This window comes from Emydura macquarii, unplaced genomic scaffold, assembly GCF_026122565.2.
Source record: "Emydura macquarii macquarii isolate MOO-44397 ecotype Brisbane River unplaced genomic scaffold, CSIRO-AGI_Emac_v2 contig_1146, whole genome shotgun sequence".
NCBI classification, from domain to species: Eukaryota; Metazoa; Chordata; order Testudines; family Chelidae; genus Emydura; species Emydura macquarii.
In genome coordinates, this window is record NW_027131283.1 from 6,998,744 (window position 1) to 7,021,740 (window position 22,997).

Here is a 22,997-nt window from a genome sequence, read left to right on the forward strand (position 1 = left end):
ATAAAAGATAGATTTAGAATCGATTATCTTAAGGTCTTAATCTTTAGCCTGTTGTAGGTACCACCGAAATCTTTCCTTGTTTTAGCATAGTGAGGGAAGGCAGACGGCCAATGAGCAGTCACAGGCCAACTAGCAGCTCTCACCAGGGTGTGGTGGGGCAGCAGGTTGTGCTGCAATCTCTATAATAAATTGCCACAGAGGCCCTGTGGCAAAGACATCAAGGCCAATAAAGACCACCTTAAAATAAGCCTTGCTGGAGCAGGTGGGGTTTGGTAGCCTTGGGAGGCAGGTAACCTAGAACTTAAGGGAAGCTCCAATTTCAGAAGAAGGGTGTGAGGTATGGACAGCTCACCTAATGTCAAGTGTACATCAGAGGGCCAGCATGTGCCCCACATCTGACAGAGCACCCTTGCCTGACCTGTAACTGTTAAAGTAGGAATGACCCTTGCCAGAGCTATCCTTAGGGTACGGCCAATCAAGGTGACCACCCTAGGCTGCGGGGGGCCCTGTGCTTTGACTGCAGCCACCCGCCTGCTGTCCGGTCCCCTCTTCCAGTAGGGAGGTGGGCTGCAGCTGCCAGCTTCTCGGCTGAACCTGGCCCAAAGCTGGGACCCTGGCAGCAGCCACCCACCTCCCACCAGTCATCTGTATAAAATGTTAAGGGGGACCCACAGTGTGATTTGCCCCAGGCCTCACAAACCCTAGGGATGGCCCTGACCCTTGCACTGATTGTGGAGGGTAGATGATCAAGGAGGATGCCAAAGACTGTGTACACAGTCCACATATAAGCAGACTGCAGGAGGACTAATTTGTATGTCACAGCAGGTGTGCAATCATGAGTTTTGGAAAAAGGCTACAAAAGTCACCAACCTTGAATCGGGACATGATAAGAAAGAAGAGTTTTAAGAATGTCTTATTCCAGCCTGTCATGGATCCTGACACAGACTAAAGCCAAACAGGAGTCTTCAAAGTGTTCCAGTCCCTGAATTTTGCCCGTGGAATAAAAATGAAATATTATAAGCATTGCAACGTAGAAAGCATTTCTTCTCATAAGACCGTAGTGCACTTGCTGGCTACACGAAGAAACAGTGCTAACTATACCCCCGAGACTTGAGTAAAGACAAGTAGAAGTTGACTTAAGCAAACCTCTCACTGAGGAGAGTTTCCCAGGACAATTGTGACCCATTCCTGCTTAAGGTGGACCACCTGAAAATGCCAAGGTCAGAGCAGGCTACAAAAAGGAGAGCAGATTCTCCCAAACTGGTCTCTAACACTACAGTTAGATTCATCAATCAATCAATCACAAACAGCCCACACCAGTTATCAAGAAGCTACATCAAGAAATACACAGCCCCCTTTATTGCGGCTTTTAATCAGCAACTGGGTCCAGTAAAGAGAATTTATGTAAACTCTATTCCCTTTACAAAAATGTTCTGATCTCCTGAGGGTCAGGTTGCCAGATCGATACAAGTTTCAACTTACCCAGCCAATCCTTTAAACTAAAACTAAAGGTTTATTATAAATAGAAAGAAACAAATAAGGAGATGTTAATGATTAAAGCAATCAGTTACATACAAATGACTTCAAAGTCCATATATATCAGATGCTTAGCAGAACTGTGAAGTTTGCAGGCTTGTACAGTTCCTCTGGCATACATCCAGTACCTGGATAGATCTCGGTCCTTTGTTTCACAGCTTCAGTTATAGATAAGTTGATCCAGAGATAGGAAGCAGGAATGAAGACAAGATGGAGGAGTGGTGCAGCTGCCTTTTATATCTCTTTGCCATGCGGCTTGTCCCAAACGCAGCCACACAGCATGGAAAAGCCTCAGAGTCCCCTGTCCATAGGCATGTTCTTACATGTCCTGGTGATTCATAAGGTATAACCCTGGCTTCTCTCCCTGAGCTCACTGTATAGGTGAGGACCCCTGATGAGTCATCAGTGTTGACACTAATCTGCTTGGGAGGGTGTAACCCAGTAGCACAGCACAAGTTTTTTTATACAGATATACCTATAATTTACAATGCAAATATGACACACAAACAATATCATACTTAGCAAATTATAACCTTTCCAATGGTACCTGACATAGCATACCTGGTAAGAATCATTGCAATTTTGTCATATTGGTATTAAATAATATTATAAATGGTCACCCCTAATTCAGACAGCATCACAACCATGACTGAGTAAAATCTCAGTGAAAAGTTCAGTGTTTTGGCCTTACTCTGGAACAACAAGCAGGGATCAGACATCAGGATCAGCTAGGTTGGTTTACAAGATTTCTTGTGATTACAGTGGACATGAGGAAGCACTTGAACTGAGTCCTTCCTGTTTTATAATTGGTTATTGTGTATTAAAAAGCATTATAAAAAGAATGTGCTTTACTCAGCAATTCAGTTAATTACTGATAAATTATCAGGGAATAAACTGGCTTTTCATTTCTATTGGTGTGATGCACACAGATTTAACATGTATCACAATTGCTGAAACTTTCATTTCATGAGGAACACTTTTAGATTAAAAAACTAGTCTTTTAAAGAAATGAAAACAGATAAAAACAGATGTAAAGAGTGGACAAAACAGGAAGCCCTAAAAAGTGTGTGCGCTTCCACATGTAAGGGTAGGGAGATAAATACTGTACGTTAGTAGAAACAAAACTAGACACACTGCAAGAACTATAGAATGCAAAATATTAGAGGCCACATGTTTGTAAAATATTAAAGGCCATATGTCTGGAACTGGTGGGAATCCAAGTGAATGATAAATGTGGCTCTTCCTCACATAAGTATCTCAGAACTCTGTTGAAGAACATAAGAGAGATTGTGGCAATCATGGTGGCTGTTGCTGGATTTAAAATAAGACAGTAAGTTTATCACTGCATCCATTTCTTATTGTGCTGTTGTGTATTTAGGAGTGGTTAACAAAACAGCTGCCTCTATATTAAATGTCAGGGTATTTCCTCTAAAGAATACAAAATACATTACTGGAAATGTATGCAAAATACTTGGCAAATCTGGACAAAGCCTATGGAATGCAGAGTGCCCAATCTGGGGGAGAGCTTTTTAAAAATATGTACACACTGAATGTACAGTGATAGTAACATATTCTGTTGTATGACTTAGTAGTAGATAGACTGGAATAATTAGGCTTTTGAGATAGCTCCTGAATAGTTTAATTGTTAGTTCACAGCATTGTTTTCTTTTATCTGTGCCACTGAAAATATTTTTTTGTGAAAAAAAAAAAAATCTGAATACATGTTTTAAATACTTTAAAAAATGTGAGGCATTTCTCTACATTCAATATATCTAATCCACCTCCTGGATGACTCTGTCAGACATGGCATACACATTACAGAAGAAGAGACTCACAGGAAATATGTTACTTGCTTATGAAAATACAGTCCAGTATTTTCAATTTTAGCATAAAACTAAGCAATGAAGATAATAATTCTATAGTCAAGTTACAGTGGGAAATTTTATTGGTTCTGATTGCCAGAATCCAAATGCTAATAGAAAACAATCATTAGCTCTTAGAACTTTTCATCTATAAATTTCAGAGTGCTTTACACAGAAAGGTAATGCAAAACTTCAAAGACTCCTTTGCCAGTTGCAGACATGTTAGAGAGATTTTTAATTGTTATGGACTCTCTCTCTTGGGAGTCTTAGCCACTTTTTCATTTTCCATGCAGTTTCCACATTCTTGCCATCCATTTGCTAACTTCTGCCGAAACCATCTGCTGTCACTATTTCTGTGCTATGCATATGAGAGATCTTTCATCTCAGAAATTACTACTATGGCAGTTGGCAATGAGTTGTGTGTTTAGTCTTAATGAGTCACAAATGCGGGTGCTTTTAGGTAAACATTGACTTCTTTATGTGGAACTTCTACATTCATTGAAACCACATCTACTGACTGCTGTTCACTTTGCAAAATCTCATGTATTTTTTGGAGAATAGGGTATAGTTTATAATTTCCTGTTTTGGAGTAATTTAAAATTTAATTTGTTCAGTCAGGTCCAAATATCTTAATGATTTGATACAATCTGTAAACAAAATAATTAAATATATGTCTAGGGCCTGGGTCTAATTTTATGTACACTGGTTTTACTTTGATGTAGCTCCATGGACTTCAGTGGAGTTACTCTTGGTTTACGCTGCTGTGAGCGAGATCAGACCTCTGATATTCAGAGAGCACCCAGTTTCACCACCCTTATGTTGAGTTGTACCTTACCCCACAAGTACTGATTATAATATAACTACCAGTGGAATAAGGTACAACAGAGTGACTCAAGAATGGAATTGGGTCAAAGGTAAATAACTGTGTCCATTCATCACAATCAATTAATTCATTTATGAAGTAGTGCTAATTGCTGTTCTACCTCATCAAATTATTTATAGTGCAGCCTACAGTAATGTAATCTGTCACTAGACAGCCATATTAACACAATAATTTGTATAGCTATATAATGGCATCAAGTTAAATTGCCAAGCCCATTAGTATACTCATATAAGAATTTGACTTAAGCCATGAACATGTTTAGAATGAAAAAATATCAAGCCAAAAAGTTTACATGTGTAAAAAATGTTATTTTTGACTTTTTTTTAAAAAAGCCTTCAAAATCTATAAAAGGCTGATCAGAAAACATATACATTGTTATACATTACAGTAGGAAGGGAAATTGGCTTGTAATCAAGGCACAAGAACACCACAGTTAATAATTTTACATTCTACTATAGGCCTTTCATTGTACGTAGATACATCTTCCAATTTCTGAAGAACTTCTGTACCTTCAATCAGCTGTCTAAAGTAAGGGGGGAAATTATATATAAAAAGTCAGTAAAATTATGATTATCTGATCACTACCATAAAGTTTTAGTAATCTATTTGACAATTTAAGTTCCATGGTATTCATTTTCCAATAGATTATGAACATTTAACATAATTTGTAACAAAAATGTAGGACTATACATATTGTGGTAGGGTGGCCTTCGTGCTCCCGTGGGCCGAGCGCTTTTTCAGGGTGGTGGGTACAAAATGGCCACCCGGGGTTCCCACCAGTCTTAAGATGGCGGCCGTCTCGCTTCTGCCCTGTCTTCCTTCAGGCCTTCGTAGGCCTTTGCAGTGCCCTCGGGACCTTAGGTTCTAAGGTGGGGGAGAGGGGAAAAAAAAACCCTCCAGGATAGGGGGAGGCTATCTGGTTGGTCCAGGGGCGGTTGGGGTAGGGGGTATCCGAGCCCGCCCTCTTCTTCGGACACTAGCCCAGAGACCCTGGCTGACTGCAGTGGCTGGCTGCTGCTATAAGGCACCATGTAAGTCTTCTCTCTGGGCTGCTTCCATACCCTGGTTTTCATTGGGGCTAAGCAGCCACTCCAACAGGCAAACCCCTGCTTTTCTCTAGCTCCTGCCACTTGCAGTTCTCATTCTCCAAAACTCCAAGAGCACCCTGTCTGCGTGGCAGGGAGCTTTTATCTGTTCCCAGGCAGCCCCTAATTGGTCTCAGCTGACCCTGGCCTCAGCTGACCCTAATTGGTCTCAGCTGACCCTGGCCTCAGCTGGCCCTAATCAGCCTGAAGGAAACCTTGGGCAGCTGCTAGGGGAACAGGACCTTGGTCATTCTTGGGCTAACATAGCGTCCTTCTACCCTCCGGTAGCCCCTGTCACAACATGTATAGAGGAAACATGGGTAGAGAATCAGGAAAATACATCAACAACAATTTGAAGGTCTCTTAAAATAAAGAGTTCACGTATCATATGTTCTTTTCTTTATAAGATTGTTCTTCACAGTAAACTAACATTCTAGCTGTTTGCTCTGAAAATATCCCTCTATTTTGCATTTTAAGAGATAGAAAATGCTACAATTTGATGTATCTGTAGCTGTAAATATTCAAAGCAATAAATGTTGCAGCATGTAGACATCTTTCAAGAATTTTGTGGCTGCAAGTGCCCATGACATCTAATATCCTTCCACTTCAAGAAGAAAAAGGTCAAGAGGAATATTGTCAGAAACTGTTCTGCATTTAATTAAAACGCTTCGGTGTGAGACACACACATTGTTTTTGAAGTCCTAAGTCAGTTTTCTTCTTACTGTTAATAAATTGAATCATGAAAACAAGACAACAATTTGCAATCATTTTACTTCTAAAGTGTCCTGAGCTGCAATAAGTAGGGCTCAATCTTATAAGCCCTCATATTAAGCTGTGCACATACAGGTTTGCTAGTAATACATGTAGAGAACTCTGCACAATATCATCTTTGTCACAGGTGTGTGTGTGGGGGGGAGGCGGAAGGACATGCTGGAATGAATCACTGATGTGGAACTTGAGTCCAGAACATGCTAATGAGGTGTTCAGCAGCCATGTTAATGTAAAAGTTTCTATTGCTGCTGTGGAACACTGTTCCGTACCCTGTGGAAGGCCAAGGTGTTAGGAGTGACATACCAGTTTATAGCATGGTAACACCAAACAGTGCTGAACTGCCCTCTTGACACCTTGTGGCCACTCTTTGCCCTTGCAGGATGAAGCTCCTAGTATGTTTATATGCTGGGCGACGTTATGAGACCAGTGCTTGAAATTTCCTGTGCTTTTACAATAGGGAGTTTCTGGTAATACAACAAGAGGTTCCAGGGTACAGTGTAGAATTAAAGTCAGATGGCACTGATTTAAATACATCCAGTTAGAAACCTTTCTGCATGTTATATTGGTAGGCTTTTATTTTTACTTTTGAAATGCTACCTTCTTCTATGATGTGTTAGATGATAACCAGCCTGGAGTGAGTCTCACACCCCCCACCCTCTGTCCCTTTATGCTGGGTGCCACTAGCTGTGTAAAGGGGCCTTAAAAGCCCCAACGTGAAATCCTGTCTCCAGTGAATTCACTGGGAGTTTTGCCATTGTGTTCAGTGGGGCCAGGATTTCACTCCTGGCTCTGGCTGGGGAGGGATTCTCCTGGCGCAAGCAGTGCAAAGGCAGCTATAAGCTATCTTCCCAGGACATCTTTACAATCCTTGGCTGCAGCATACTACCCTAGAAGACTCCTGAATCTTCAGCAAGATCTACATTAGGAGCACTTTGCCAGTATAACCATACAGTATGCTGTACAACAAAGCCCTTTAGTGTGGATGCAGCTTTCGAGTGCAAAGGTGGCTTACATCCTCCACCCCTGAGCTATGAGTTCTGTGCTGTGCCTCTCAGAGATGCAGTACAGAATCTCACTCTTGAGCAATGGTGCCTTAGATAAACTAGGAGTATTTTTAAAACATTTTAAAATTACATATCTGTAGTATACATACCCAAAAGCCACATATTTTTTATCCATATAGGGAGCTGGCTGTAGTGTGATATAGAATTGTGACCCATTGCTGTGACGTCCCTTGTTGGCCATCCCAAGAATCCCTTTTTTGTTGTGAGGAATGGAAAAGTTTTCATCTAGAAAGTTTACAATAATAAATTATCATAGCTTTAATTTGTCTCCTTCCACTCTTACTCACTGTTGCAACTGCTACAGCCCCTCCTCTTCTACAACCCCTTTCTCACCTCTTGCTTCCTTCTCCCTCTCCCACATTCTCATTACTTTCTTTCCTATTATATAAAATGGGAGCCTTTTTGCAGGTCTCCCTCCAACCTGCCCCCAAGTTAGAGACTGGAAATGAAGGGGATTAGAGCTTCCTTTGATTCTGGATCACTGGATTCTGCTTCCTAGAAAGAGGTTTAGAAATAATGTTGGGTTATCATTCTGGAAAAAAAAAAATCCCCTAGTGATAAATATTCAAAATATAATTGCGAAAATGTCACAGACATTTTGGGGTATTACAACAACTCTTCTATAGCACCTTTTATCTGAGGATCTCAGAGCACTTAAGAAATAGTCCTCTGAGGCTGCTTAGTATTATTCCTATTTTATGGATGAGGAAACTGAGGCACTGAGAAGTGGATAGCCTTATTTTCACTGGTGCGGAGTACCCATAGTTCTGTGCCATAAATGACTTGTCCTGAGTCAGACAGTAAGTCAATGGCAGAACCAAAAGTAGAACCCAGAACTGTTGACCAAGATTCTCATTCTAACAACTGGACACTGGACCCTCCATATTAACCTCCAGTGCTTATTTTTAGGGAACACCAAGTTCTGTCATGTACAACACTGGATTTCACTGGATTTACTGCAGTTGCTGCCTTTGGCATTAGACAGAGGTGAGGGTGCAAAGAAAAGAGGGGACCCAGTGCTACAATATTCTCTCTGCCTCTTCTCAGTGTTACCTGCAGTGATCACAGAAAATCCAAAAATCCAGTGCAGCCACTGTCACAGAGAGCTTACTTTCCTCACCACAATATACATTTCACAATGTCATGCTTAAACACAATTAACTAACCCATACAAAATAGAAGTCACTTTATCAGAACAGCTTACAGTAACTGGCATGTTTATCTACAAGACTTGCTCAGTGCTGTTTGCTGCATACGGAGAGTTAACAAGAGCATAGAAAAAGCAAACTGAAGTCAAGGGAGTTACAGCAGGGGTGGGGAGAGGAAGAGCTAACAGAGCAGAAAGGCAGGCAGGGGCTTATGCAGGGACTTGAAGACCAGGACAAGGAGCTTAGGACGGTTGTGGAAGGTGAGGGGATTAGTTGAGTGGTAGGACATGGCTGGAGGGACAGGTAATTTAGATGATATTTGCAGCAGGACTTTGGAAGGATGACAGATTATGAGGGAGAAGATGGAGAGTTGTTTAACAAGTACAATCATGGCACTCAAAGGGAGAACAGATTTTTAATTAAGGACGTCTGAGTGGTCCCTGGGCTTTCTCCAGAAGCATTTCATGGTGCAAGAGAAGAGTAAATGGATGCAAGGTGTAAGACACGTTTTGGAGGTGAGGGAGCCAAAGGAATAGAGTGCGAAAGAGAAGAGTTGTTGGGTGAACACTATTGAGTCAGCTGAGGAGAGAGAGGGAGAGGGCAGTGAGGGAAAGAGAGAGGGTGGAATGCATCAGAGAATCAATGTTGGTGGATGGGAGGTCACACACGGAATGTGAGATGTACTTGGGGGCTGGGGGATGATGAGAACGATGATTTTCAAAGAGGGGATTCAGCAATAGGGAGATCAGCAATGGAGTAGCTGCAAGGGAAGACCGCATTGAAAGTGAATCTAAGGTCAAGTGAGTGGAGGAATTGAACCAGAGCTAACATTTCTAAGCCCCTTTGCTGCTTGGCAGCTGATCTGACACACTGTGCAAGCAAGAACCCAAGGAGAACTCTCCACAAACTCAAAAGGAATGATGGAAATTTGGATTTAAGATGTCAGAAGGGATTTTATTATTCTCCTCCCATCTTTGGTCATTCTGATTCTATCTGAGGGCTGTTGTCCCAAACTAATTATGAAAAATGGCAATTAAATTCTAACTGAAGTAATTGCTCCTATGATAATGTTTTGTGAATTGCAGTAATGACTTCAGCAGTCTAATTTTGGATTAGGCTTCTTTGTATTAGAAAATGATACTTCAGTCCAAATGGTTCTCTGTAATTACACCTCAGTAATTTGATCTTATTAGAGGGAAATGTAGAAATATCCATTAATTTCACAGAATATTGCAGTGAATGTATTTTTGTCAAATGTGGACATTCATAGAATCTTAACATCTGAGAGTGGCATCTGTCACTGTTCTCAGACAACAAAAACATCTCTGTAAATAGTTTGGTGGACAAGCAGTAGGAAAGCAATATAATCATCACATAAAAATTCCATATCTGAGTGAGCACCTTTATAAAGGACTGAAAAAATAATTAACGTTTAATTTGAAAAGAGGGTTCAATATGGACAATCTTCTCTTTCGAAGAATCGGTATTTGTGGTGTGTGAAATAGCGTAATACAATTCCTTATCGGACAATTATAGGGTTGACAGAACTCAAATTAAGTCTATCTTAAAATTAAATTATTTTCCTAATTCTAGAACATCTACTGCCTCCACAAACTAGAGTTACAAGAGTGATAAAAGACAAGCTTCTCTCCAGGATAATAAATGATAGGTACTGGGTTTGTCTGAAGGAACAAGCACAAAGTTGTGAGTCACTAAATCCTTAAATTCTAATCCTGACTGTGCCACTGTCTTGCTGTGTGGCCTTGAGTTAAGTCACTTCTCCTCAGCCTTAGTTTTCCCATCTGTAAAATGGAACGCATACTGCTTATTTTACAGTGATGTTGTGAGGATTAATTAAGATTAGTACAGCATGTTGTACATGTAAAGCATTATAAAATATTAAGGACTAGATTGTGGCATTTATGCCACAGTCCTGCACCGAGCAGTGTGGAGCTGCACCAGTCCAGGAGCCTTAGAGGTTGTGCCTGAGGCAGGCACAATCTCCCCCGGGGCTGCCCAGTGCACACAGATTTTTGTTTTAGGATTGCACAGATTGTTCCTGCCAGTGTGAGAGCCCACAGTTCCCAGAACAGCTCTGGAGTGGGTGCATTGAAATAGAACATATAAAGAGTAGCAGGTGTACAGCTGGTAATGTTCCAATATAATTTGTATAAGCTATTTATGCACTGTGGAGGGAAGAGGAATCAGATGAAGATTTCTAGAATGTTATTAAATGTTTTGGTTTCCATTGATGTAGGCTATAAACCTGATGGATCGTTCCAGTGATTGTTTCCCATAACTGGTTACCTTTTTGCTGAGAATCCTGTGTTATAAGGGTCTATAATTCACACTACTCCAGGTGTGTGAGATGTTGGAGGGAGGACAGGCCATTCCCTGACTTTTTCTTGCCTCGATTTTGGTAGTCAATGTGCAGTGCTGCCTGAAGGAAAGTCACGGGGACTCTGAGAAAAGTTTGCAGGCTTTGTGGGAATCACGTTTAATTTTCAATGACTTGAAAGTTCCTTTTCTGCATGTCTGTGCTACTTTTCAGCAAAGCAGTACTCCGGGAGTAATTCAGCTGTTCCTCAAAAACAGTCCAATGACCTGGATATAGTTTAAAGGAAACTTTGGCCCTTTTGCTTAGGCCTGCAGTCTCAAGATATGAATCACTTCTTATCACTGAGTGCTTAACTGTCTTTGAAAATAAAGATTGCAGTTACACGTGGCGGGTGAGGCAATTTCTTTTATTGGTCTGACCTCAAGAAGAGCTCTGTATGGCTTGATAGTTTGTGTCTCTCACCAACAGAATTTGGTCCAATAAAAGATATTATCTCATCCACCTTGTCTCTCTAATATCCTGAGACCAACACGGCTGCAACTACACTGCATGCAGTTATACTTGGCAGTTCTGAACTAACTGGTGGCTGATGGCCAGTCTGCTGAAATGTGATATAATTTACAACACTGGCAGTAAGGATGCTTTATGTAAGAGATACAGACTAGTTCCCAGCCGGCTTTAACTGTCATAAAATATCCTTTTGGCTAATAGATAATCTAAACAGACCTTCCCCCCTTTAAATTGCTGCTTTGACTGTATATTTGAGTTGTTTTTTAAAATATTGTTCTTCCATGACAATTATTTTATTATTCTTTTTATTACTTTTTATGATAATAGGGGTTGCCATCTCTGGTTTAATATTATGATATGTAGCTCCTGTTTGGTAATTCTAGACTCTCACAGTTAAAGCGGAGAGACTAAAGGTCTGGCTCTGATTTCACTCTAGTGTAAATCAGGGGTAACTCCACAACGTCAGGGGAGTAATAATGCTGTATAAATGAGATCAAAATCTGGTCTTAAGACTCTAAAGCTGCCTGATTCCAGTTTTCTCAGAGTGAAAATCAAGTAACTTCCATTAATTTCAGCATATTTAAACCATCCCAGTATAATGATGTGACACAGAGGCCCATTGCTGCCACCTGGCAAACGATTAGCTGTTCTATAGCAGCAACTCCTAACAGGTTTGACAAACTCACTACACCTAGCGCCCCTCTTTCATAGTATTTATCCATGAATAAAATCATGTGAGGTCTTAAACGAAAGCCAGGTCCCATTGGTTGTGGATATTGTCTTCAAATGTATGTACAGATTCTATTTTAAAAATTATGTACGTATAGTAAAAATATGTTCCTACAGTCTGTGTTAAGGCAGGACTGACAAACAGGTTTCTGCCAGACAAAGAATGTTCATTCACCTGTATCGGTTGGTCTGCAAATAAAATAATGTAAGTAACACAGTGGGGAGTCACTTACATACAAAGTAACAGAAGATGTGAAATCAACAGAAAAAACAAGAGACAGGGGTTCTATTGCCACTGAGAACAGACCATGAACTTTGGGTACATACGCAGAAGGCAAAGAGACATCCCCTTTATCCTGCACTTTGGAAATAAACAGACAGCACGTTTACATTCATGAAAACGGGATCCCAACCTGCCTTGGTTGGAAATGCTGAAAAAGGCTTTGGGTGAGGTAAGACTGCTTTAGACAGGAAGTTAGCCTGTTAAGCTTAGTCTCTAAAAAGCATGCATTGATTTTGGTTTATATGTAATCTTTGTATTTTCATTATTCTGAATCACTATCTCTTATATCTTAGTCTTTGATAATAAATTTATGATTGTTTTCACTATAAACATATCTCAGTGCTGTAGCATTGTACAAAGAGCTGATCCTGAGTTGAATCATGCAAGCTGGCATGTACAGAGCACCCTTGGAGATAGCAGACCTAGTATTATGTGACTGTTCAGTCAATAAGGGGCCTGAACGCTACAGGGGAATGCTTCAAAGGGCTTGGAGCCTGGGGTGCATCTGTTGCTAATCTGCAAGGCAAAGTAAGAGCTAGTGCTGCCCTGAGGAGATTGTTTGGGTGGCTAACAGACTGGTGGTGTCAAGGAGCTGGCACCCAGTTAAGCACCAGCAAGACTTCCTCTCGCTGGAGGCAGAGGGGTAACAAGGTGGCTCACAGGCCTAGCCACTCTTAAAATCATCACAAATGAATATGTGGTATCAGTGGAAGCATAGCACTATACTTAACGCTTACCCATTATGTAGTGCTTCAAATGTTCAAAGCTTTTTTACAAACATTAATGTTCGTAACATTCCTGAGGTAGGTTGGTAAGTATGATACTTATTTTACAGTTGGAGGAAATGGACACAGACAGGTGAAAATGAAAGCCATATAGTGAGTTAGTGGCAGAACCAGGATTACAAATCAGAAAATCAACCCATTAAACCAGTCTGCCATGAGAACTATGTTAACAACAAATAGAGAAGAATTCTCACTGATATGAGAAAGTCTGAAACCACAGTTGAGATGTAAGTCATGAAAATGAAGGCAAAAGCTAACGAAACCTGACAACACTCCAGTGGAAAATCCAGTTATTTACCTGAAATGTGGTTTAAACATGGTAAGATTAAGAAAATTTAAATATACCTTCAAAAGTGGGTCCATAAATTGACTCACCACCGTCTCCTCTTCCAGCTGTTATGTCTGTATATAATTAGACAAAAGTGACAAATGTTAATACAAATGTTCACCACTGGCATTAACTGGCACTGTCATTGGGCAGTTTCAGCTGAGGCCAAAGACTTGGGTCCTGATCCTGCATTTGATAATGTGCGGGTGGACTGCTGCACCTGCATGGAGCCTTGTTTGAAGTCAGTGGTCTCCACACAGATGCAGCAGTCTGCCTGTATGCTATTAACTGCAGGATTGGGACCTTAATGGAATTGCAGAATCAATTAATCTCACTCGATGAGATGGTGTCTCCAGAAATAACTACTCCATATATATAATAAAAAGTATACATGTAAATACCTTTCTGCTGTTATGTTAATACAAGTATCTGTTTATCTAGTTTCCCATGTTTAGTAACATACTTCAAGAATGTTGCTGGACTGAGGTACTAGTCTTAAGGAACACACTCCAGTTTATGAAAATGCACCACAGCAAATATGCCCTGTATCCATAAACAATTACCTTTGTTTAGAATAGGGGATGATGAAAATAAGGATGTGATAATACAGTCAGGGCCAGCAAGCCTTTGTAAACTCCAAGCCATTAAACAAAGCTGACAAGTATAGGAAACATATAAAAACACTATTAAAGGAGTTTGGGAAAACAAAACAAAAACAGTTTGTATTAGTTTATTTAAACTCTTCTATATGCCAGTCAGGTAAAAGGAAATTCTCCTCAGAAGTAAGCCACTTATTTTAAGTTGCTCTTCTGGACTACGTATGTATCTCTACCAAAGGAGTTAGTTGGGGAAAGCAAAAAGGATGTCTTGGAAATCTGATCTTAAAATGGTATTAAATAAACTACAAGAAAAACAGAGAAGAGATGCAGGAAAGTGAAAGAAGAGAAGCGGAGAGGAAGAAATGAAGGAAATCTCTTCAAACATACCTAAGTTCACTTTTACTGAGATGGTCTATTTTCTTGTATTACTAACAATTTATTATGCTATTCTCCTAGATCCATAATGACACTTTTCATGCACAATCCTGATGTTCACCTATGCTCCATGTCACCAAAACCTTCGGATACCTATGACTGGCTAAATGCTTCTGCAAGGTAATATCTATATAAAACACATAATTCTTATGGATTTTGTCAGTGTTTAAATGTTTCCGTTAATTTCTTGCCAAAGAGCCTTATGAAAAACTTTGGCTCATAAAAAATAAGTAATATGGACTACCGATTTCTTATCCATGTTTTGCCTATAATTAGGGAACAAGATCACCAAGAAAGAAGACTGTGCTTTGTGTTATATATGCACCTCAGTGAAAACCTTGTCCATCACAAATTGGTTACATCTCTAAGTTCAGCTTTATTTTGTAGGATGAATAATTTATTTTTCCTGCTGATCATTCCGTCCAAAATCTGAGTTATACCAGATTTACTGAAGACATTTTAAAACCCACCTCCTCCTTGTATCCAACCATTTTTTACTAATCGATGAAAAATTGACTCTTTATAAGTCAGCGCCAGACCACTGCGAGAGGTTCCTGCTTCTCCTGTACACAAAGAACGAAAATTCTCACAGGTTTTGGGGCACATATCAGAATAGAGCTGCAAAATGGAGGAAAAAAATGATGGTGTGAAGTTTGTAATTAACTTCAAAAGGTCAGATCCTGCAGCCCTTTCTCTTGAGAGTAAGGGCTACAGGACAGGGCCTGATTTTGTTCTTTTCTTCTGTAACTTACCTCAAATAACAAGGTGCCCGTGGGCTGCTCTTGAATAGCTATGTCCAAGTACACAAATACATGCTGTTTAAATCAGGAGAACAAATCCAGTGAAAAAAGGAGAGTCAAATATCTTCTAAGTGTTCACTATTTGGATGCAAGACACAGTTTAGCTGCTCAGTGCAATGGTCACAGGTTTCTTTTTATAATGAACATCTAAAACAGACCCATAATTAGGTACCAAAAACAGGTTTTAGAAATAATAAAATATTAGCTATACAATATAGTATTTTGTTGAAAAAAAATATTCAGCAAGTTTCATGTCATTCTTGGACAAAAAACACCATTATACTGCACTGGGAGACATCAGGCTGGGCCCATTTTATCACTGGAGTAAGCAGGTACAGGTTCACTGAAGCCCATGTCAAATCACAACCAATTGATCCATAGTATAACCGATTGCTATACCAAATGGAATCACTTTGCTGTATGGCTGATCACTGGTTAGGTATAAGGAGGTAAAAAATTAAATTCCAGTCATCAAGAAGCAAATTTAATTCACTATTTTTCATGGATAAATTTATCTCTGATGGGAAAAAGACTTTTAAAAAAATTGTATGACAACTGAATTCGGTTTTCCAGTAATATTCACAAAAATTAAGCTGTTAATTAAACATCACAGTATTCGGAAAATCATCCAAAAGTTCAGTTGCTTATCTGAAACTTATCTGGGTGAAACCACAGCCCTACTGAAGTCAGTTTTTGCCACTGACTTTGATGGAGCCAGGATTTCACCCCTTGAGGACATGTCTACACAGCAGCTGGGAGCAAGCCTTCCAGCCCTGACAGACAGACTCACACTAGTGGGGCTTGAGTTAGTTCACTAAAAATATCAATATGGACCTTGCGTCTCAGGTTGGAGTTTTGGCTGCCACACTTAGGGACTTGTGTGGGCTTGAGAGCCTGAGCTGCAATTTTTAGCCCGCTAGCTTAAGCCCTGCTAGCATGAGTCTGTCTAACCCGACTGGGAGACTCGCTCCCAGCTGCTGTATAGACATACTGAGTCTAGAAAACTGGGCTGAAAATCTCAAGAGAACAGGTTTACTCATGAAATTTGTAGCACTTCCAATTCTGGTCCTGGTTGAAATTTCACAAGAACATCTCTTTCTTTGGCATTTCTGAGCAGAAACTATAAATACAAACAATTTATCTCTAGTCTGTCTATATTCCCTGGCTGCTGAGAGGGGATACTCTCTTGTTCCTCTTCTTCCTGGCTTCTAGGATGAGAAGGCTTTCCACAATTTCCCTCCCCTCTTGGCTGTTGGGAGAAACAAAATCTCCCACCTCCCCATCTCCGTTCCCTCCTTTCTCTATTCCCTGAGTGTGGAAACACCTCTTCTTTTCCATCCCTGTAGTGGAATTCCAGGGATTATTCCTCCTTGCTGCACCTCCCATGTTGTGGTGGTAGGGAGGAGAGGAACTAGGGACTAAAGTGCAGCTGTCTCCTTTCATTCCTTGTTGGGTTTGCCTTTTTGCCCAGTAAACATGAGGCAGGGAAGAGAGCACTCTGATTAGTCCTCTGCTCAAGATCACTAGTCAGTGTATTTCACCAAAAGTCCTTTAGGAAAACAGCAGCATGAACTTCACTGGAAATCTACGGTCAAGAAATCAAAAACTGGTTGACAATCATACTGCAGATTTATATGGAGGGATCTAAGAAGTCATGTCTCGAAAGTATCAATCCCTGCTATCTCCCCCCAAAAAACAAGTAAACAAACAAATAAGTCACATAAAATAATTACAGTTAGATAGTATGTAACTGGTAACAAACCCTACAATTTCTTTTTAGAAACCTTTGTAACCTGCCTGGCTGTTTTGCATGTATTTGGTGCAAAAATCCTCAGTAATAGCTTGGTAAAGTGCCACAGGTTTAAAATCTTGATAGTTCCACTTTTCATAAGCCCAAGTGAGCAGTTCTTTTTCACTTCCCAGCAGTTGGCCATTAATAAAACACATCACGCTGGAGGGATACTCCCATGTTTCGCCTCTCAGTTCCTGAATTTAGAAGAAAAAATGAAAACCTGCAGGAATTACACTTTGGATGTAGTGCAGAAGCAGTCAGTAATACATGCTCAGATTCCATGCTGATGAATGTGGTATAAATACCTAGTTAGATGGATTTATTTTTCTCATGTTATTTGTTAGGTGTTTATGCTTTCCCTTCCCAACTCCAGTTCCTCTAAGAATACCACCATGAAAAATAAAACATAGGAATCCTACAACAGTATTTAGCAACTTCTCCTGAAATTGTCAAGAATAAATGTCCTAAAGTTATAGAAGGTTTTCCAGAATCCTGTTATATTATAAGAGAACATGAGCTTAAAAAACAATTATTCTGGTTCCACTTTTGGGCCAACTTGGAGGCTTGCTTTGACAAAACTCATTCACCAAATGAGGTGTAACTCTATAGTTATCTATAAGGATTCCCCCCAAGGGAAGCAAGGACTCTAACCAACATTTCAGCACACACATAGGTAATTTTTGAATCTTGAAGGCTCAAATTATACTGTAATTATACTGTTTCTTTTGTTGAGATTCTCCGACCATTGCTTTAACACTTATGCAACTTCATCAGTAGTAATGGTGGGAGCACTAGTATAAAGCAACTTCTGGCATTTTTAACCGAGCAGGCCTAGACCATAGGCAATAAAAACACTGGTAGCTGGTCTACACTAATACTCCCCCATTATCTGCTTCAGTGCCACAGCAATGATGAGAGATGTACTCAGAAAACTCAGCATAGACAGGGCCTAGTTTGGGCTAGTCTATGTGGCGAGTTAGCATGCGGCACGCCAGGAGGCAACAATAATGATGGAGCCATTTTTGTTGGCCATTGGAGCAAACATCTTTATGGTAGATATATGTAAGGATCCTATTAGGCAAGTCAGATTTTTCATTAATTTTTTTAGGATTTAGCATAGCAAAGATTATTAAAAAGAACAAACATTATATTCATGGGGGCTTTTTTATCTTTCAAAATTAACTGTCTTACAGGAATTAACTCAGAGATTCGTGATAAATTAATATGGAGAAAAAATTCCCTAAATACCCAAGCATTCACTTTTCACACAAGTCATTAGATTATGATAGTGAAACATACTAGAGGGCAAGAACAAACTTAGCTAGGAAGGATGTAGGGTAAATTCAGTCCTGGTGAAAGCAGGCACAATTCAATTGTCTTCACTCTAATGCTTTTCACCTATGCCAAGGCTGAATTTGGCCCTAAGCTTCCATATATAGCAAATTAGCATCACTACAGTACTAAGTGCGGCCTACATGACTTCTGAAGTCTTAATTTCAATGAAAAGTCTTCAGAATACTTATTTGTTGTAAAAATTCCAATTCAAAGAAGGGCTAGATTAGTAACAGTATGCAGAGTTCAGAATAGAGTAGGTCCTCTATCTAGCAGGGAAGGAGAGCTAAGAACGGATGACATCAATAAGGCTGAGATGTTTAATGTGTATTTTGCTTCAATCTCCACTAAAAAGATAAATAGTGACCAGATACTAAACATAATTAATATTAATTACAAGAGGGATGGAACATAAGCCAAAATTGCGGAAGAACAGGCTAGAGAATATTTAGATAAATTAGATTTATTCAGGTCATCAGGGCATGATGAAATTCAACCCAGGATACTTAAAGGTACTAGCTGAAGCAATCTTGGAATGTTAGCAATTATATTTGTTAACTCAGAGGACAGGTAAGGTCTCTGGGCACTGGAGAAGGGCAAACACAGTATCTATCTTTAAAAAGGGGAACAAAGTGGAGCTGGCGCATTGTAGACCAGTCAGACTAACTTTGATACCTGGAAAGATACAGGAATAAATTATTAATCAATTTGTATGCAGCTAAAGGATAATAGGGATAGAAGGAATAGCTAGCATAGATTTGTCAAGAACAAATCATACCAAACCAGCCTAATTTCCTTTTTTGATCAGGTTACTGGCCTAGTGGATGGGGAGAAGTAATAGACATGATATATGTTGATTTTAGTAAGGCTTTTGTCACAGTTCTATATAAGATTCTTATAAGAAAATTAGAGAAATGTGGTCTAGATGACATTACTGTAAGGTGGTGCACACTGATAGAAAGATGGTAATCAAAGGGTAGTTATTAGTGGTTCACTGTCAAACTGGGGGGGATGTATCTAGTGGAGTCCTGCAGAGGTCAGTCCTGGATCAGGAACTATTCAATGTTTTCATTAGTGATTGGATAATGAAGTGGAAACTATGCTTATGAAACTGTGGACAACACCAAACTTGGAGGGGTTGCTAGTACTTTGGGGAGCACAAGATTAGAATGCAAAATGACTGTAACAAATTAGAGAATTGGTCTGAAATCAACAAGATTAAATTCAATAAAGACAAGTGCAAAGTACTACACTTAGGAAGGTAAAATTAAATGCGCAACTACAAAATGGGGAATAACTGACTAGGTGGTAGTATTGCTGAAAAGCATCTCGGGGTTATAGTGGATCACAAACTGAATACGAGTCAACAATATGATGCAGTTGCAAAAAAGGCTAATATTCTGCGGTGTGTTAACAGAAGTGTCATGTGTAAGACACAGGAGGTAATTGTCCAGCTCAAATCAGCACTGGTGAGGCCACTGCTAGCATACTGTGTCTAGTTATGGGCGCCACACTTTAGAAAAGATGTGGATAAATTGGAGAGTGTCTAGAGGTGAGTAACAAAAAAAGATAAAAGGTTTAGAACACCTGATCTACGAGGAAAGGTTAAAAAACAGGGTATGTTTACTCTAGAAAAAAAAAGCATGAGGGAGGACCCGAGAACAGTCTTTGAATATGTTAAGTGTTGTTATAAAGAGGATGCTGATCAATTGTCCTCCACATCTATTAAAGGCAAGACAAGAAGTAATGGACTTAAGCAAGGGAAATTCAGATTACATATTAGGAAAAACTTTCTAATTATAAGAGTAGCTAAATTCTGAAAGAGGCTTCCAAGTGAGATTGTGGAATTTCCATCACTGGAGGCTTTTAATAACAACATGTTGGACAAACACCTGTCAAGTATAGTCCAAGTTTACTTGGCCTTGCCTCAGCACCAGGGGTTGGACTTGATGACTTCTCAAGGTCCCTTTTAGCCCTACGTTTCTATGATATAGAGACCTCCCCTGAATACAGTTGGATTTTTAGTGGCAGATTTAGCAGAGATGCCAAAACTGAATGGATGTGCAAGGTGGCCTATTCTGTTCAACCACAGAAGTGGTCTTTTCAGATTAGGATCCAGGTGCCTTGGCGGGGCAATTTGGGGAAGTTTGCACTTGCTTCTGCAATTGTTGTAAATACAGGACTTGGCTTTCTAGTGCAGCCCAATGCTATATCTTCTGCAAGCACTACAAATATCTTTAAAATAAAGTTTCCACATAGGAAAGGACAAACCATTGCCCTCCTCTTTCGGATTAGTCTGACCTTAGTTTTCTTCCCAAACCAAACAAAATACCTGCTCATTTTATTGTTTCTGCACCAAACAAATGGTAACATGAGCAGAACTTGGAGAAGGTATAGAACACCCCCTGTGTCTTTATCTACTACATAGATTAGAAGATAGCATTCATTTGATAAATCAGAACTAAATCTAGTTAATTCAAGCATAATTCACTTTGAAAAAGAAAGAGGCACCTTTTTTTTCTCTTGTAAATATTCATCCCATGCAAATTCTAACAGGGGAAGCACTACAGGCTCTGCAATCTTGGTTGGAAAATTCAGCCTCAGAGCCTAGATTTTCAAAATAAAAGAAATATTTACTTACAGGCATTTTAATTAAAAAGAATTATCTCATTACATTTTGTATTCTCTTATTCAAACAGATTGAGGCTATGTTTTAGTTTGCTTATTTCATGGCAATTCTTTCACACCTGTAATATAGCTCCCAACAGTTACATCAGTCTATGCAAATTGTTTTAAAATTAGGGTTTTTAGAACATAAAAGCTGCTGCTTTCCAAACATTAAGTAGCTATACTCACATTACCTCAATTTGGGAGTGGTAAATAGATGGGCAAACTGCCACAGAGACGTTACAAATCTCTGAGCATCCCCATGAAGTCTAGAGCCCTCCCAAGGCAGTAATTAATATTGTTAACCATAGAAGCGTAGGACTGGAAAGGGCTTCTAGTCCAGTCCCCTGCACTCAAAGCAGGACTAAGTATTATCTAGACCAGGGGTTCTCAAACTTGGGGTCGGGATCCCTCAAAGGGTCGTGAGGTTATTATGGGTGGGGGTGGGGGGGGGGGTTGCGAGCTGTTAGCCTTCATGCATGCTGGGGCTGTCAGCCTTGTGCATGGCTGACAGCCAGGGCCCTTCAGAGCTGGGTGGCCAGAGAACAGAGGCTGCTGGCTGGGTGCTGTGAAGGCAGCCCCCCAGCAATAGTGCAGAAGTAAGGGTGGCATGGCATGGGGGTGTCACTTTTTTTGTGGGGGGTCATCACAGCCTGAAATATTTTCAAAGGGGGTCCCAGCAAAAAAACTTTGAGAATCCCCGGTCTAGAGCAACTGATAAGTTGCAGGTTCTTAGCATCTTGCAAGATCAGTCCCAAAGCCATAGAGTGAGTCAGGGGCACAGAGAGGATTCGAACTTGGGAGATCCTGAATTCTGCTCCTTGTTGCCTCTATTATTTTATGACTAGTACAGTAGAAGTTAGATATGGAACATTCCTGTTAGGCCATTTGTGCTCATCTCCTGGAGGACAGAATTGTTCCCAGGAGTGTATTTTCTAGACCTTTCTTCAGCCTGGTTGCCACTGTCACAACAATAATTTGTATTTCCATAGTACCTTCCATCTAAGAATCTCAAAATGTATTACAAACATGAATAAATTAAAGGCTAAGATCCTGTGGTGCTTTACACAGATCATGGGCCTACAGCCAGGGTAGCTGGGCACTGGAGGATCACCCCAGTGCAGGGGCTTCTACTCAGCCCCCATTCCCTGCTTTCACATTAAGAGTCCATAGCCAGAAAAAAAGGGAACATGGACAGAGTATACCTTCTCCCTTCAGCTGTATCTGCCCCTTGGGGCCGTTGACAGCCGGTGTAATTTAGACTGCTCTAAATAAAGCTGAGGAACAAGCTTAGCAGCCAGCCTGTTTAGGATTAGAGTAGCATACAGGCCACATTTGTGCTTCCCATCCTGACTTGCCCTATGCGCTCCTTGGATGTAACCAAGGACCAGGGTCTACGTCACCCAACACCCCTGCAAGGTAAATATTTTACACTCATTTTACAAATAGGGAAATTGAAGTGCAGAGAAAGGTTAAGTGACTTGCCTACGGTTGCAGAGCAAGTCAGATGATGTTTCATTATATTTAAAATCTTGTATGGCATCACAATATGCAATAAATGCTCTAAAACAAACAGCTTAAGGACCCTAAAAGTACCACATGCTAAACAACAAAACACTGTATTGACCATTATGCAGTTACCAAAGTGAAGGGAACATTATCAATGCCTAGATGAGATTAAACTATAAATTCTAAAGAACAAAATGTAAAATTCTAAATCTCAATTTCTTAAAAATATCAAGGACACAGACATTCTCCTAATTTCCTTTGTATTTGATTTTAACAATGAGTAATAATGCTGGCCACTATTTCTGCAATCTCCTGTCCCCAGAGCCCATCGGAAGCAGAGAGAGGGAGGAAGAATTTCAAACTGTCTGCTTTCTTCTGCTGCTGCAACAATGGCCGGGGAGTTACCTCTGCTGTACACTTTGCCACGTGGAACACAGGCTCTTTGAGAAGCCCCACCACCTCCAACTGCTGTAACTGCATGGGACCCATGGCACCCTCACTTCACCGCACACACGGTCAGTCTCTTGGTTTTTCTTCCTTT

At 40.2% G+C, this 22,997-nt stretch overlaps 1 protein-coding gene across 1 annotated transcript; it reads right to left on the reverse strand.

The window, feature by feature from the left end:
- Positions 1-4,497: 4,497 nt before the first annotated feature.
- Positions 4,498-22,945, reverse strand: PPIL6 (peptidylprolyl isomerase like 6). The gene is made up of 8 exons (XM_067546582.1): positions 22,862-22,945; positions 20,792-20,887; positions 16,954-17,142; positions 15,109-15,171; positions 14,827-14,974; positions 13,340-13,396; positions 7,291-7,426; positions 4,498-4,804 (listed from the first exon to the last, which is right to left on the reverse strand). The coding sequence occupies exons 1-8, from the start codon at positions 22,943-22,945 to the stop codon at positions 4,693-4,695; spliced, it is 885 nt and encodes a 294-aa protein (XP_067402683.1). The 3' UTR covers positions 4,498-4,692.
- Positions 22,946-22,997: the final 52 nt, after the last annotated feature.

Excerpts from the sequence above, each read along its gene's own strand:
- PPIL6 (XM_067546582.1), bottom strand. The coding sequence starts at position 22,945 with ATGGGTCCCATGCAGTTACAGCAGTTGGAGGTGGTGGGGCTTCTCAAA. Across the intron at positions 15,172-16,953 it reads AATACATGCAAAACAGCCAG|CATGTATTTGTGTACTTGGA; the intron begins GCAGGTTACAAA and ends TGATTTAAACAG. Across the intron at positions 4,805-7,290 it reads AAAAAATATGTGGCTTTTGG|ACAGCTGATTGAAGGTACAG; the intron begins GTATGTATACTA and ends CCCTTACTTTAG.